General features: G+C 42.4%; 1 protein-coding gene across 4 annotated transcripts in view; it reads left to right on the forward strand.

The window, feature by feature from the left end:
• The first annotated feature begins 10,648 nt into the window (after window positions 1-10,648).
• The window catches only part of LOC140483036 (echinoderm microtubule-associated protein-like 6), a 544,931-nt gene continuing 541,209 nt past the window's right edge, over window positions 10,649-14,370 (forward strand). For all 4 annotated transcript variants that reach the window (XM_072580923.1, XM_072580924.1, XM_072580925.1 and 1 more), the window contains exon 1: window positions 10,649-11,069. In XM_072580923.1, coding sequence (XP_072437024.1) covers window positions 10,873-11,069 — 197 coding nt within the window. In that variant the 5' untranslated portion in view covers window positions 10,649-10,872. The remainder of the gene's footprint in view (window positions 11,070-14,370) is intronic.

Consider the following 14,370-nt stretch of genomic DNA (forward strand, 5'->3'; position numbering starts at 1 on the left):
CTGTGTGGAGTTTGCACATTCTCCCCGTGTCTGCGTGGGTTTGCTCCGGTTTCCTCCCACAGTCCAAAGATGTGCAGGTTAGGTGGATTGGCCATGCTAGATTGCCCGTAGCATTAGTTGAAGGGGTAAACATAGCAGAATGGATCTGGGTGGGTTGCTCTTCGGAGGGCCGGTGTGGACTTGTTGGGCTGAAGGGCCTGTTTCCACATTGTAAGTAATCTAAGACCACTGAAATTAATTCAGGAGAAATTGACGAGTCAGAATTCAGAGACCACATATTTGGATTACGTGCCACATTTTAGGCAACGGTTAAATAGAGTGGGGGAATTGACTAGACAGTATTTAAAAATAGTCAAAAACTGTGGTGCTGGAAAAGCAAAGCCGGTCAGGCAGCATCCGAGGAGCAGGAGAGTTGATGTTTCGAGCTGAAACTATTCATTAGGAATGTGGGGGAGGCCCAAGGGGGAGTGAGAGATAAATGGGAGGGGGGTGGTGCTGGGGGCGAAGGTAGCTGGGAATGCAATAGGTAGATGAAGGTAGGGGGTGATGGTAATAGTCTGGAATGGAGGGTGGAGTGGATATGTGGAAAAGAAGATGGACAGGTAGGACAGTTCAAGAGGGCTGTGCCAGGTTGGGGGGTTGGATCTGGGATAAGGTGGGGGAAGGGGAGATGAGAAAATGAAATCAACATTGATCATGTGTGATTGGAGGGTCCCAAGGCAAAAAATGAGGTGTTCTTCCTCCAAGCATCGGGTGGCTAGAATCTGGTGGTGGAAGAGGCCTATGACTTGCATGTCCTTGGTGGAGTAGGAGGGGGAGTTGAAGTGTTCAGCCACCAGGCAGTAGGGTTGATTAATGCATGTGTCCCAGAGATGTTCTCTGAAATGTTCCACAAGTAGACATCCCGTCTCCCCAATGTAGAGGAGACCACATAGGGAGCAACAGACACAGTAGATAACGTGTTTGGAGGGGAAGGAAAATTTCTGTTGGATGTGGAAGGATCCTTTGGGGCCTTGGATGGAGGTGAGGGGGGAGGTGTGGGTGCAGATTTTACACCTCCTGTGGTGGCAATGGAAGGTGCCGGGAGTGGAGGGTGGGTTGGTGGGGGGCATGGACCTAACATGGGAGTTGCGGAGGGAATGGTTTCTAGGAAATGTTGATAGGCTGGGAGAAAATTATATCTCTGGTGGTGGGGTCTAGTTGTAGGTGATGGAAATGGCGGAGGATGATGTGTTGTATCTGGAGGTTGGTTGGGTGGAAGGTGAGGACCTGGGAGGTTCTGTCCTTGTTGCGATTGGAGGGGTGATGTTCAAAGGCAGAGGTGTGGGAAGTGGAGGAGATATGCTGGAGGATATTGTTGACCACATGGGAAGGGAAATTGTGGTCCTCGAAGAAGGAGGCCATCTGGGATGTTCTATGATGGAATTGGTCTTCCTGGAAGCTGAAGCGGTGGACGCAGAGGAATTAGAAGTAAGGGATAGCATTTTTACAGGAGGCAGGGTGGGAGGAGGTGTAGTCCTCGTAGCTGTGGGAGTCAATAAGTGTGAAGTAGATGTCTGTGTTGAGACGTTCACAGGGGGAAATGGGGATGGAGCAGTCCAGGAAGGGAGGAAGGTGTCCAAGATGGTCCAAGTGAACTTGAAGTCAGGGTGAAAGGTGCTTGTGAAGTTGACTCAACTATTCAACCTCCTCGTGGGAGCACTACATCACAGTCATTGATGTAGTGGAGGAAAAGATGGGGAATGGTGCCAGTGTAGCTGCAGAAGATGGACAATTCCATGTGCCCGTCAAAGAGGCAGGCATAGCTGGGGCCCATGCGGGTGCCCATGGCTACCCCTTTGTTCTGGAGGCAGTGGTAGGATACTAAGGAGAAATTGTTGAGGGTGAGGACCAGTTCAGCCAATCTAATGAGTATGTTGCTGGAAGGGTACTGGCTGGGTCAGCGGGAGAGGAAGAAATACGGGACTTGAAGGTGGATAGATGTGTATAGGGACTGGGTATCTATGGTGAAGATGAGGCACTGTGGGCCAGGGAACCGAAAGTCATGGAGGAGATAGAGGGTGTTGGTGGTGTCTCAAATGTATATGGGGAGATCTTGGACCAAGGGGGACAGGATGGTGTCATGCATGCAGAGATAAGTTTGGTGGACCAGGAGCAGGCTGAGACGATGGGTTGATCGGGTTGAGTTTTTGGGTAAGAGGTCGAACCAGGCATTGTGGGGTTCTGGGACTATGAAATTGGAGGCTGTTCGTGGGAGATCCCCTGACATGATGAGGTTTTTGATGATCTGGGAGATGATGGTTTGGTGATGGGTGGTGAGGTTGTAGTCGAGGGGGCAGTAGGAGGAGGTGTCTTTGAGTTGGCACCTGGCTTCAGTGGTGTAAAGTTTACTGCGCCAAACTACTACTGGTTCCCTCTTGCTGGTTTGATGGTGAGGTTGGGATTGGAGCAGAGGGAGTGGAGGGATGCACATTGTTAGGGTGAAAGGTTAGAGTGGGTGAGAGGGGTTGAGGCAATCAATGTCACGGCGGCAGTTGGAAGTGAAGAAATTGAGGGTGGGTAACAGACCATCGCAGGGTGTCCAAGTGGATGGAGTGTGTTGGAGGCGGAAGAAGGGGCCCTCAGTCAGTGGGTGGGAGTTCTGATGGAAAAAGTAAGCATGGAGGCGGAGGCAGCTGAAGAAAAGTTTAATTTCACAACGTGTTTTGAATTCATTGATCCAGAAGCATAGTGAAATGAAGGTGAGGCCTTCCTAGTATATGGTAAACAGGAAGCAAACATGAAATCAAAAACTTGCAATTTTGCTAATGGAGGTAAAGTATTAATGTTACTTTAGGTGAGTCTTTAAAAGTAAGGTTTGGTGGACCTTATCAAGTTGAAAGGAAATTGAGTGAGGTGAACTATTTGATAGGGCTCCAGACAGAAACCTCATAGAGTGTGTCATGTGAATATGCTCAAAAGGTATTTTGAGAGGGAAGTAAAAGGAAAATGTGTTACTGGTTACAATACAGAGTGGAGAACCAAGTTCAGAGGATTCTGAATTGGATATTCCTCAAATTAAATTGGACAATGAGGAAGCTGTCAAAAATTGGAATAAGTTATTGAGTTACCTTCCAGAGAAAATTGAAATAACCTGAAAGAGTTATTGCTATCACATGGGGAGATATGTGGAAATAAGCTGGGAAGTACTAACTTAATTTTGCATGATGTAGATATAGGAAATGTTGTTCTAATTAAGCACCATCTTTATCAATTTAACCCTCTAAAGTTGACACAGTTTCAAAGCGAGATTGAACGTATGCTTCAAGACAACATAATCTAAGTGAGTTGCAGTGACTGGAGCTCACCCATCATAATGGTGCCAAATCTAGATGGTATCCAATGGTTATGTGTAGATTATTGCAAAGTCTGATTCATATCTGTTAGAAAGTCTGATTCATATCTGATTCCATGTTTGGAAGACTGTATTGGGAAGGTGACACAAGCAATGTGTATTTCTAAGTTGGACTTCCTCAAAGGAAACTGGCAGGAACCCTTATCCACAAGAAGATAATTTCAGCTTTCATAATACAGAATTGACTGTATCAATTTAAAGTCATGCTATTTAGTATGAAAAGTGCGCCAGCCACATTTCAAAGACTAACCAATAAAGTCATTTCTGGATTACCCAACTATGTGGCATACATTAACGACCTGGTGATTTTTAGTCACACATAGAAGGAACATTTTCAGAGCTTATCAGAATTATCGGGAGGCAGGCTTGCTGATAAACCTGGCTAAGAGTGGATTTGCCAAAGCCCAAGTCATGTTCCTGGACCACATTATTGGACACGGACAGATGGCTCCACGGAATGTGAAAGCAAATGTTATTGGGGAATTTCCTATACCATCGACAAAGACAGCAATACTATGATTCCTGGGATTGAGTGTGTTTTATCAGGAATTTGTACCGAATTTTAGCAGTGTGGTTGCTCCACTCATTGAATTACTGAAGAAATGCAGGGAGTTTTAGTGAATGGCAGATTATGAGAAAGCATTTGACAGCCTGAAGGCTGTGTTAACCACTGCCCCAGTATTAGCCACACCTAATTACACAAAGCCATTCAAGGTGGCTATCGATGTGAGTGATGTGGGTATCGGTGCTGTACTCTTACAAGAAGACAACAAAAAGATAGAAAGACTTAGTGGATAGTTTTGCAGGAAAATGAACATTCATCAACGGAAATATTTGACAATCAAGAAGGAGACCTTGAACTTGTTTTTGGCTTTACAATATTTCAACATTTATTCCAGCCTTGGGCGACTGTATGTGTGGAGTTTGCACATTCTCCCCGTGTCTGAGTGGGTTTCCTCCGGGTGCTCCGATTTCCTCCTACAGTCCAAAGATGCACAGAGCAGGTGAATTGGCCATGTTAAATTGCACATAGTGTTAGATGTATTAGTCAGAGCGAAATGGGTCTGGGTGGTTTACTCTTCAGAGAATCGGTGTGGACTTGTTGGGCTGAAGGGCCTGCTTCCACACTGTAGGGAATCTAATCTAATCTAATGTTGCCAGTAATGTGTCTGAGACAATCATATATACTGATCATAACTCGTTAAAGTTTTTGTACAACTTAAGGACAAAAATTACAAACTGTTTAGATGGAGCTTATTATTGCAGCCATTCAATTTGAAAATTATGCATGTGGCAGGATGAGAAAACGTAATTGCTGACATATTGTTGAGACTTGGATGAAAAAACGAATACATTCAGTGGCAGGAGTAAATGGACGGAAATAGAATGTAGTAATGAATGTTTGCATGGTGATATCAATGCAATGTATGTTTATTGTAGCATACTAACAATGTAAGACTAAGGGATCCAAAATAAAGCCATCTTTGTATACTGGTGGTTCATTTTTTTAAGGGGGGAGGTGTGACAATGCTGTCATGTTAACAAGATTATTTTGTTTATCAAATCTCTTTGAAGTTGTTTCCCCCTGCCTGTGAGAATTTACCTTTTTGCCAAGCGGTGTGTTTATGGGATGTTACTGGATTGGAACACTTCCTTAGTTAAGTTGCTGTTTCGGGTCAGTTAAGTTTTCCAATAGTTAAGCAATTTAACATTCCATTTTCTTTTGTTTGTGTTTCAACTGTAGTGTTTAAATAAATTCTGTTTTGCTTAAAACCAAGTTTTCCAGCTGCATCACACCTGGAATATTCACTTCACATCTGTATTTAAAATAAGTAAAAGTTAGGGTCACGGCAACCTTCTTGAAATATTATGAGGGGGTCTGGCCTCGTCCAGAACACTGACCTAGAATCCCTCTGTTCAGGATATGTCCTGAGTGAGGCTATGCAATTGCCTTCATTCAAGAGATGAGAAAGTGAGGACTGTGGATGCTGGAGATCAGAGTCAAAAGGTGTGGCACTGGAAATGTACAGCAGATCAGGCAGCATCTGAGGAGCAGGAGAGTTGACGTTTTGGGCATAAGAGAAATTAATGATGTCCACTAAGCTCAGTCATCCTGGTGAGCGTGTCCACTTCCATCAGCAAACCCTTTATGTCATGTTCTCCACTTGCTGCATTTTCCAATGATAAAGCCAGTTGTAGTGCCTGTTGAAGTCCAGCTCGTAGGCATCTTTGCATGTTTACATCATTAATTCCACCGTCATCACCACTGCAAAAGCTCCACAGAGGCGAGTATTCTGCCACCTCTACACTTACCAATCCATAGTACTTAACACTGGTCCAGCTTTCTCAGAGCTAGCTCTCAGACCGAGCAAAACCCCTGACACTCTGTTTATCCTTTATTTTGTGCAGCTGAATACAGCCCAGTAACAGAAAAAAAAACAAAAACACAAAACAAAGAACAAAACCAGAAGGCAAATGTCTCCCAGTCCAGAGAATGAACTTTTCCATGCTGTACACTGGCTGTGGCCAGCCAGCTCAGAGTCAGTCACCTGAACTGAGGAAATTCTAATCTCCTGGTTACATTATTTTCCCCAGTAAACCCCCACACTACTGCCAAACAGCAGTAGTGCTTATTTATTCCCCAGCACCCACGTCATGAAAAGAAACACCCGAGAGGCCAGTGGCAAGCAGTGTCCTTCTCAATAAAGGGTGATGCCTAAGTGATCAAAAAAGTGAAGGGGAGGGCAGGGACTAAATCAAAATAGAATCAGTGCCCACCTCTCCCTGGAAACCTTGAGTGTGTTGGTAGACACCGGGTACTCCTTCTCAAGGGACACCCGGGCCTGAACACAACCGCAGAAGAGGGGAGGGCAGTTAGCCATAACAACCCCCTCCACTGCCCGCTGCCTGGACCTGTTTATGGTCAGCCTGACCAGGCCCAGGAATAGACCGACAAGGAGGTCCTCAAGAGCTGCCCTCCCCTCTCCACACCAGGTGCCCAAAGATCAGGATCATGGGGCTGAAGTGCAACCAAAAACCATGAAAAAAGATCTTTAAGGAAAACAAAAAGGGAGTGCAGATGCCACAACCCATATGAACATGGTCCACGAACTGCACAGCACAACAGAACATACAGTTAGGCTGGGAGTTCGTGAACTAGGAGAAAGTGAGGTCTGCAGATGCTGGAGACCAGAATTGAAAAATGTGGTGCTGGAAAAGCGCAGCAAGCCAGGCAGCATCCGAGGAGCAGGCAAATCGACGTTTCGGGCATTCCTGAAGAAGGGCTTATGCCCAAAACGTCGATTCTCCTGCTCCTCAAATGCTGCCTGGCCTGTTGCGTTTTTCTAGCACATTTTTCAACTCTGGTCTCCAGCATCTGAGGTCCTCACTTTCTCCTGACATTCCTGAAGAAGGGCTTATGCCCGAAACGTCGATCCTCCTGCTCCTCGGATGCTGCCTGGCCTGCTGCACTTTTCCAGCACCACATTTTTCAACTCTGGGAGTTCATGAACCACTGCAATCTGCGGTTGCAGGGGACTGCTGCATGCAACACCCTCCACCCGAGATCCCCAAGTGAAAGGGGAGGACTCCTGTGTAGAGAGCCCTCCACTGAGGATCCCCATTGCCTGGTGGTAAATGGGCATACCAAGATGTGTCAGGGCAGTGCATAAGGGAGAATACGTGGATGGTGTGCAGCAGCAGTTGATAAATGGCCTGGCGTTTAACATCCCTGAAGGGGACAAAACTAAGACCCCAGGGGGCGGCTCAGGATGTGGGGCACAGGCTTCTGCTGGAGTGACACTCTGATTAGACCAGGTTAACAGCCCAATCAGAAAACCTGGCTGACCTTGTTGCAATCACTACAAGGACCATGTATTTTTATTTCTCTGTATTTTTTATTGTGGACTGAAATGGGGAAATAATTGTTTTAAAAGCCAAGAATTAGAGTCATAGAGATGTACAGCATGGAAACAGACCCTTCGGTTCAACCTGTCCATGCTGACCAGATATCCCAACCCAATCTAGTCCCACTTGCCAGCACCCGGCCCATATCCCTCCAAATCCCTCCTATTCATATACCAATCCAAATGCCTCTTAAATGTTGCACTTCCTACCACTTCCTTTGGCAGCTCATTCCATACACGTACCACCCTCTGTGTGAAAAAAATGCCCCTTAGGTCTTTTTTATATCTTTCCCCTCGCACCCTAAACCTATGCCCTCTAGTTCTGGACTCCCCAACCCCAGGGAAAAGACTTTGCCTATTTACCCTATCCATGCCCCTCATAATTTTGTAAACTTCTATAAGGTCATCCCTCAGCCTCTGATGCTCCAGGGAAAACAACCCCAGCCTGTTCAGCCTCGCCCTATAATTCAAATCCTCCAACCCTGGCAACATCCTTGTAAATCTTTTCTGAACCCTTTCAAGTTTCACAACATCTTTCCCACAGGAAGAAGACCAGAATTGCATGCAATATTCCAACAGTGGCCGAACCAATGTCCTGTACAGCCGCAACATGACCTCCCAACTCCTGTAGTCAATACTCTGACCAATAAAGGAAAGCATACCAAACGCCTTCTTCACTATCCTATCTACCTGCGACTCCACTTTCAAGGAGCTATGAACCTGCACTCCAAGGTCTCTGTGTTCAGCAACGCTCCCTAGGACCTTACCATTAAGTGTGTAAGTCCTGCTAAGATTTCCTTTCCCAAAATGTAGCACCTCGCATTTATCTGAATTAAATGTGTTTTTTAAAAGCAAGTTACCCTGACACCCACTTTAAATGGCATTCACAGCTGTTAGTGCAAGAAATGGGGAAAGCCTGGTTACAAACAAGCTTGAACCAAGAGGCTATGTGTAATTGGTGATTTGACTGTCATTAAGTAATTGATTGGTCTGTAGAATTGTGAACAGTCATCAATGATAACAGGCCTTCCGCCTGCCAATAACTGTGATTGTCTCCCAAGTCGCTGAACAGCTTGGGGTGTTAACGTTTGGGCAGAAATCACTGAACTTTTGGAAGGAGCTGCTTTTGATCTGTAGTACAAAGCAACTCAAGACTGAAGGTGCCTGTTTATTTTCCCTCATTAATTGCAGTAAGCTGTGATTTTTTTAATTGACAAGGCACCTAGTCAAGAAGAGATGGCACCTAGAGAATGATAACTCCTACTGGCGCAGGCAATGATGAAGCAGTGGAGGACTCTTCCAGCTCTATCTTTTTGTTTTTAAACTATTCAAAATGGCGCCAGATTGTGGTGACAGTTGAAGCTTTTCATTGTGTTTTAGTCTATTATTCAATGTAAAATGCAAGTGACAACAATAATAAATCATCAAATCAGAATTCCCAATTTTTCACCTGTTGTGTAGCCATAGTATACAAATGGCTGGTCCAGTTCAGTATCTGGTCATTGGCAAACCCCAACTGCTGTCAGAATGTTGATAATGGGGAAATCAATGATGATAATTCCATTGAATGTCAAGGAGTGATGGTTTGATTCTCTCTTGTTTGATGTAGTCATTGCTGGCACTTGTATGGGACATATGTTACTTGCCACTTTAGCTAGATGTGTCCAGATTTTGATGCATGTGGACTTGGACTCTTCAGTACCTGAGGAGACATGAATGGCACTGAACATTGTGCCATCATTTGCAAATGGTCCCACTTCTGACCATAATGGAGGAAACGTCATTGATGAAACGGTTGAAGATGATTGGATTTGGATATTACCTGAGGAACTCTTACAGTGAGATGTTTGATCTACTCTTATGTTGAGATGATTGACCTGCAACAATCACAAACCATCTTGTTTTAGCAGATTAGATCCCCTACAGTGTGGAAACAGGCCCTTTGGCCCAACAAGTCCACACCGACCCTCTGAAGAGTAACTCACCAGAGACCCATTTCCCTCTGACTAATGCACCTAAAACTATGGACAATTTAGCTTGGCCAGCACATTTTTGGACTATGGGAGGAAACCATGCAGACACAGAGGGACTCTGCAAGCTTCACACAGACAGTCGCACGAGGCCAGAATTGAACCTGGATCCCTGGCATTGTGAGGCAATAGCGCTAACCACCGAACCACCATTCCACCCCAAACAGTGGAAAGCATTTCTCTGATTCCTATTGACTGCAGGTTTGCTAGGATGTTTTGATGCTATATTTGCTTTGGTGTCAAGAACAGTCAATCCTACCTCATCTCTGGAGTTCAACTTTTATTTCAGTGTTTTGACCAAGGCTGTAGTGAGGTCAGGAGCTGCATGCCCCTAGCAAAATCCATACTGAGCATCAGTGAGCAGGCTGAAGGTACAATCCAGAAAAATGCACAATCAATTTGGTTCACAAATGTTGCATGTCTAGTTGCATTCTCCTATTATTTTTATTTCATTCAAACCTCCCACATTTTGTTACAGTTTCTTTATCCTCATAATGTATCCTACCTGATCCAAATTCTGCACAATCTAGTTTATGATTGAAGACAAAAAATACCGGAAATCACAACGGTTCAGACAGCATCCAAGGAGGCAAGCTAACATTTCAAGTCTAAATGACTCTTCATTAAAGTTATCAGTTTGTGATTGGGTTGATCAGAACTATTTCATATGCAAACCAGATTTCAAATGCCCTCTGGAAAAATCATTTTATCTGTTTCTGGAATGAGTGCATAACTGGCAAAAATCCTTTTGGTACCATCGTTACTGAACTGCAAATTTGATGTGATACAACCACTGGTAATAGGGACATTCACTGTATTGTAAAAGGTGAGTTTCAGAATTTTGATCCCATGCTGTTTCAAGGCAGCTTGGTGTGTGATTTCCAAAGGAATTTGCAGGTGATTTCAAGATGCTTCCATGCATCTTCTGCTTTTGTCCTTCTGGACGGTAGAGGTCACTGATTTGGAGTCTGGGTGAGTTGCTTCTGTCGGTGGGCAAACAGTTTTATATAATGCTTTCACACGCCCTCTCTTCATTTCCACCACCAGCAAATATCAGAACTCAAACCATTAACCCATTCTTGATGACGTGCCATATACTGATGCCAGCATTGAGTTTTGGAAACAAAATTTCCGCAACTCCCTCGGAGGAACAGAAATAGATTTCAGGGACTGTTTCTGCAGACCGTCTCCAAGCGCGCGGTTTGACGCTCGAGCACGCACTTTGCGCACATTTACGTCTCCCTCCCCATCTCCCTCACAGACGTCAACGGCCGCCCTGCGCTGTTACTAAGCGTTACTGCCCACCTGGTAACGAGCGCGCGCAGCATTTCCAACGGAACTCAGCCCCGTCTTTCAGTGTTAGCTGTTTGCTGCTGCATTTAGCTGACATCATTGAAGTTGTTATTGCAATTGTGAAGAGGTACTTTGTGAACGGGAGATTGTGCTTCTGAAATTTTGCTAAAGATTTGTTGTCCTTGAAAGCGATTTTTTTTGCAGCACTCTTCCGAAGCCATTGAGGAGGACGGCAAATAAATAATAGGAAATGGCTGATAGAACTGCACCGAAATGCCAGCTGCGGTTAGAGTGGGTTTATGGTTACCGAGGTCACCAGTGCCGAAATAATCTATACTACACGGTTGCCAAGGAGGTGGTCTACTTCGTTGCCGGAGTGGGAATTGTGTACAACACCAGGGAACACACACAGAAATTTTTCCTTGGCCATAACGATGATGTTATCAGGTAGTATTTACCATGCGGAATGAAATGTAATACTTAACAAAATAATAGTCCCCAACAGTATACCAGTTGTTTTAAAAATATGATTTATGCTTTCAATATTAAATTACAGTATATTTGTATTACGTAGAATATCATTCTTGATGTTCTATGTTTGCTTTTTCAGATTATAACAGATGTATTAATTTTAAGCATCAAGTTTCACAGTATTTTATAGCCATGTTTATGGATAAACTGGAGTATTAAATATGCGACGCGTTATTTTTATTACAAATACATTTCAGTGTATATGTGTCATTATTTTAAGCACATTTTTAGTTCAGATTTCATATTTGAGTAATATTTAAAATAATTATTTCAAGAAATTCAGATACATGTTTCCAAATGTGTTTCAGTTTTACATTGATTTGATAATTTTTGGTACTGTCCTAACTCGGCTGCTGGTTTACGTAACTTGAGTAAAACCATTGTCTGTTTTGATGTTTCCATTGGTATTGAAAAGAGAGATGAAAATAATCTCTAAGTAAACAATAAATACTGACGCGGGGGTGAACGAAATTGTTTTACTACGCATCCTCTATAGAGACATAAACTAAGGCAAATTATTTCGGAAGGAGGTACCGTACATGACAGTAATAACTGGCCGAATCTATTTTACTATATTTTTTCCAACGACAACTCCGCTGCTAAATTTGAAACGTGTTCAGCTGCAAAGATGAGGTACAGTGCAATACGTTAACAGTCATGCATCATGATGAATACTGATCTTGGTTTTATTCCTTTTACGCTGTGAAGTAGAACAAAAAGCGATCTTCACATATATTACAATGCATCTCACTTAAAATAATTTTCATGATTTTTGAGCACTGCCATTCCGTTCCTTTTTCTTTGCATTTATGTATTTTATTAGCGCTGTGAAAGCCTAGCTTTTTAAAAAAAAATTGCTGTAATTTCATTACAGTGCTCCTTTACTTATGATGCACCCTCTATTTGAAATTTTTCTGGGACTGTCAGTGTACAAAATTAACCTTTAATAATTACTTTAAAACGTTGAAAAACTCCACATTATTATATTGCACCACATAATTCTCTTTCCACCATTGTGACTATTGTTTTGAGTTTGAGTTTTAAAGAAAAAGTGGTTAAGTGGTTAGGAAAGTTGCAACAGTTTTATTATGATATCAGTTCACAACTTTAATGTACTAATGTAATCTTAGCTGTACAAATATTTGTAAAACTATTTATTTTGACCTGAATGCCATTTATTTTGTATATTAGCTTACGCCGTCTTTAGCACGAGGAGTTAAAAGCTTTATTGCGTTGGTTGAAAAGCAGCACCAGCAGCGTTTTGTGGTTGTTAGGAAGATGCTCACTTTAGTTTAAAGCTGATCATCATATTTTTAATGTTTAAAAACTGTAAGCTTTGTTTTTGACAAAACCAGTTGATTTAAAATTCATACATGAATTCCTTTTAAAAGATTTGAAAATAGGTCAGTAACAACAGCCCATGTACTAATTGTGGTGTTTTAATAACCTTTACTAACAGTTAATTTATTTACGATGTGTGTTGGCTGAGACACTCCTGACAATGACTATAAAATTATTAAATTTGTGATGAATTTGTAGTCTCAAAGTATCATGTTAATAGGGATATCTAAACGTAAGCAGATAATCAATATACTTAGAAAACCTAAAGGTTTGGAGGGATATGGGCCAAGAACAAGCAGGTGAGACGAGTTTAGTTTGGGATTATGTTTGGCATGGACTGATTGAACCACAGCATCTGTTTCCGTGCTGTATGACTCTGATGCTACAAAATTTCAGCTTCCTGTAAATGAAATAATGAAACCAATTAATTTTAGATAGCATTCAAAAAAAATTATTTGACTTGTTACAAATGGAATCTGGTTTAAAATTGTTTAAAATGAAAATATTTTATTTAATCTACTCAATATAAAATCAATCGGACAACATTACAAATTGTAGTGGAACTGAAAATTTAAGCCATAAGTATCAAAAGTCAAGGCTGATTTGATCCATAGCAAACTTTATTTGCTTGTTTTTTTGTATACATATAACATCTTAACATTAAGGGTGAATATAGTATAGAATCTTAATAATTAATTAAAAATACTCTCATTCTTAGATTTATATACTTCTTCAGAAAATTCTGATTTCTTTTTAGTGTAAATTAGAAGACATCAACGTCTCCATTTACTGCTCCTAATATTAAAAATAAAAGCATTTAGTTTTTCCTGTGTTCTTGATGAACTAACTTGTACAAGTATAAAATTTCCACCTCTGGCATACATGCATGTACATCACCTGAATCATATAAAATTCCAATATTTAAATGACACCCTCTTACACAGGAGAATTATCAAATTAAATAGAGTCTGACTGTTAGGAGATATTAGATTCCCTACAGTGCGGGAACAGGCCCTTCGGCCCAAGAAGTCCACACCGACCCTCTGAAGAGTAACCCACCCAGACCTATTTACCTCTGACTAATGCACCAAGCACGATGGGCAATTTAGCATGACCAGTTCACCTGACCTGCACATCTTTGGAGTGTGGGAGGAAACCCATGCAGACTCAGAGAGAATGTGCAAACTCCACACAGACAGTCACTCAAGGCTTGAATTGAACCTGGGTCCCTGGTGCTGTGAGGCAGCAGTGCTAATCACTCAGCCACCGTGCCACACATTAGGTCTGATGACCACAGGCCTCATCAAAGAGAGAGGTTTCAAAGATCGTCTTAAAGTAGGAAAAAGAAGTGAAGAGATTAAAGGCAAGAATCTCAACAGCTGCAGGCATAGATACCATTGGTGGAACTGTTAAAATCAGGGAAGCAAAACAAACCAGAATTGGAAAAGTGTTAAGTGATATAGTCCAAGGTTGGCCAATGGAGTAGTGACTATCAATGACAAAGGTCTTCTGCCTAACAGCAACTTTGTGAGGTAGCTGGACAGTCTGGGATACAAATGCTTTGGTAAAAACTATAAAACGTCTGAAAGAAAAGACTATGTGTTTTTACTCTGTAGTAAAAAAGTATCCGAATCCTCAAGATAGCCAGTTTGATTCTACTTTTCAGTGACTGTATATTGTGACTTGTGTACATATAGGAACCAGTCCCTGCACCTCTTGCAAACAAATATTTAGAGAAGGAATATTGACAAGCAGCATTCTGATCAGCACAGGAATCATTTCAGTAAACTCAGTGGATAGCCTTCCCAGGCTTTTTCACTGCCCATAATAACCATTTTTGTTTTGTCTCTGTTTATGTTGTCTGTATGTGTAAATG

Source organism: Chiloscyllium punctatum, chromosome 11 (assembly GCF_047496795.1).
Source record: "Chiloscyllium punctatum isolate Juve2018m chromosome 11, sChiPun1.3, whole genome shotgun sequence".
NCBI classification, from domain to species: domain Eukaryota; kingdom Metazoa; phylum Chordata; class Chondrichthyes; order Orectolobiformes; family Hemiscylliidae; genus Chiloscyllium; species Chiloscyllium punctatum.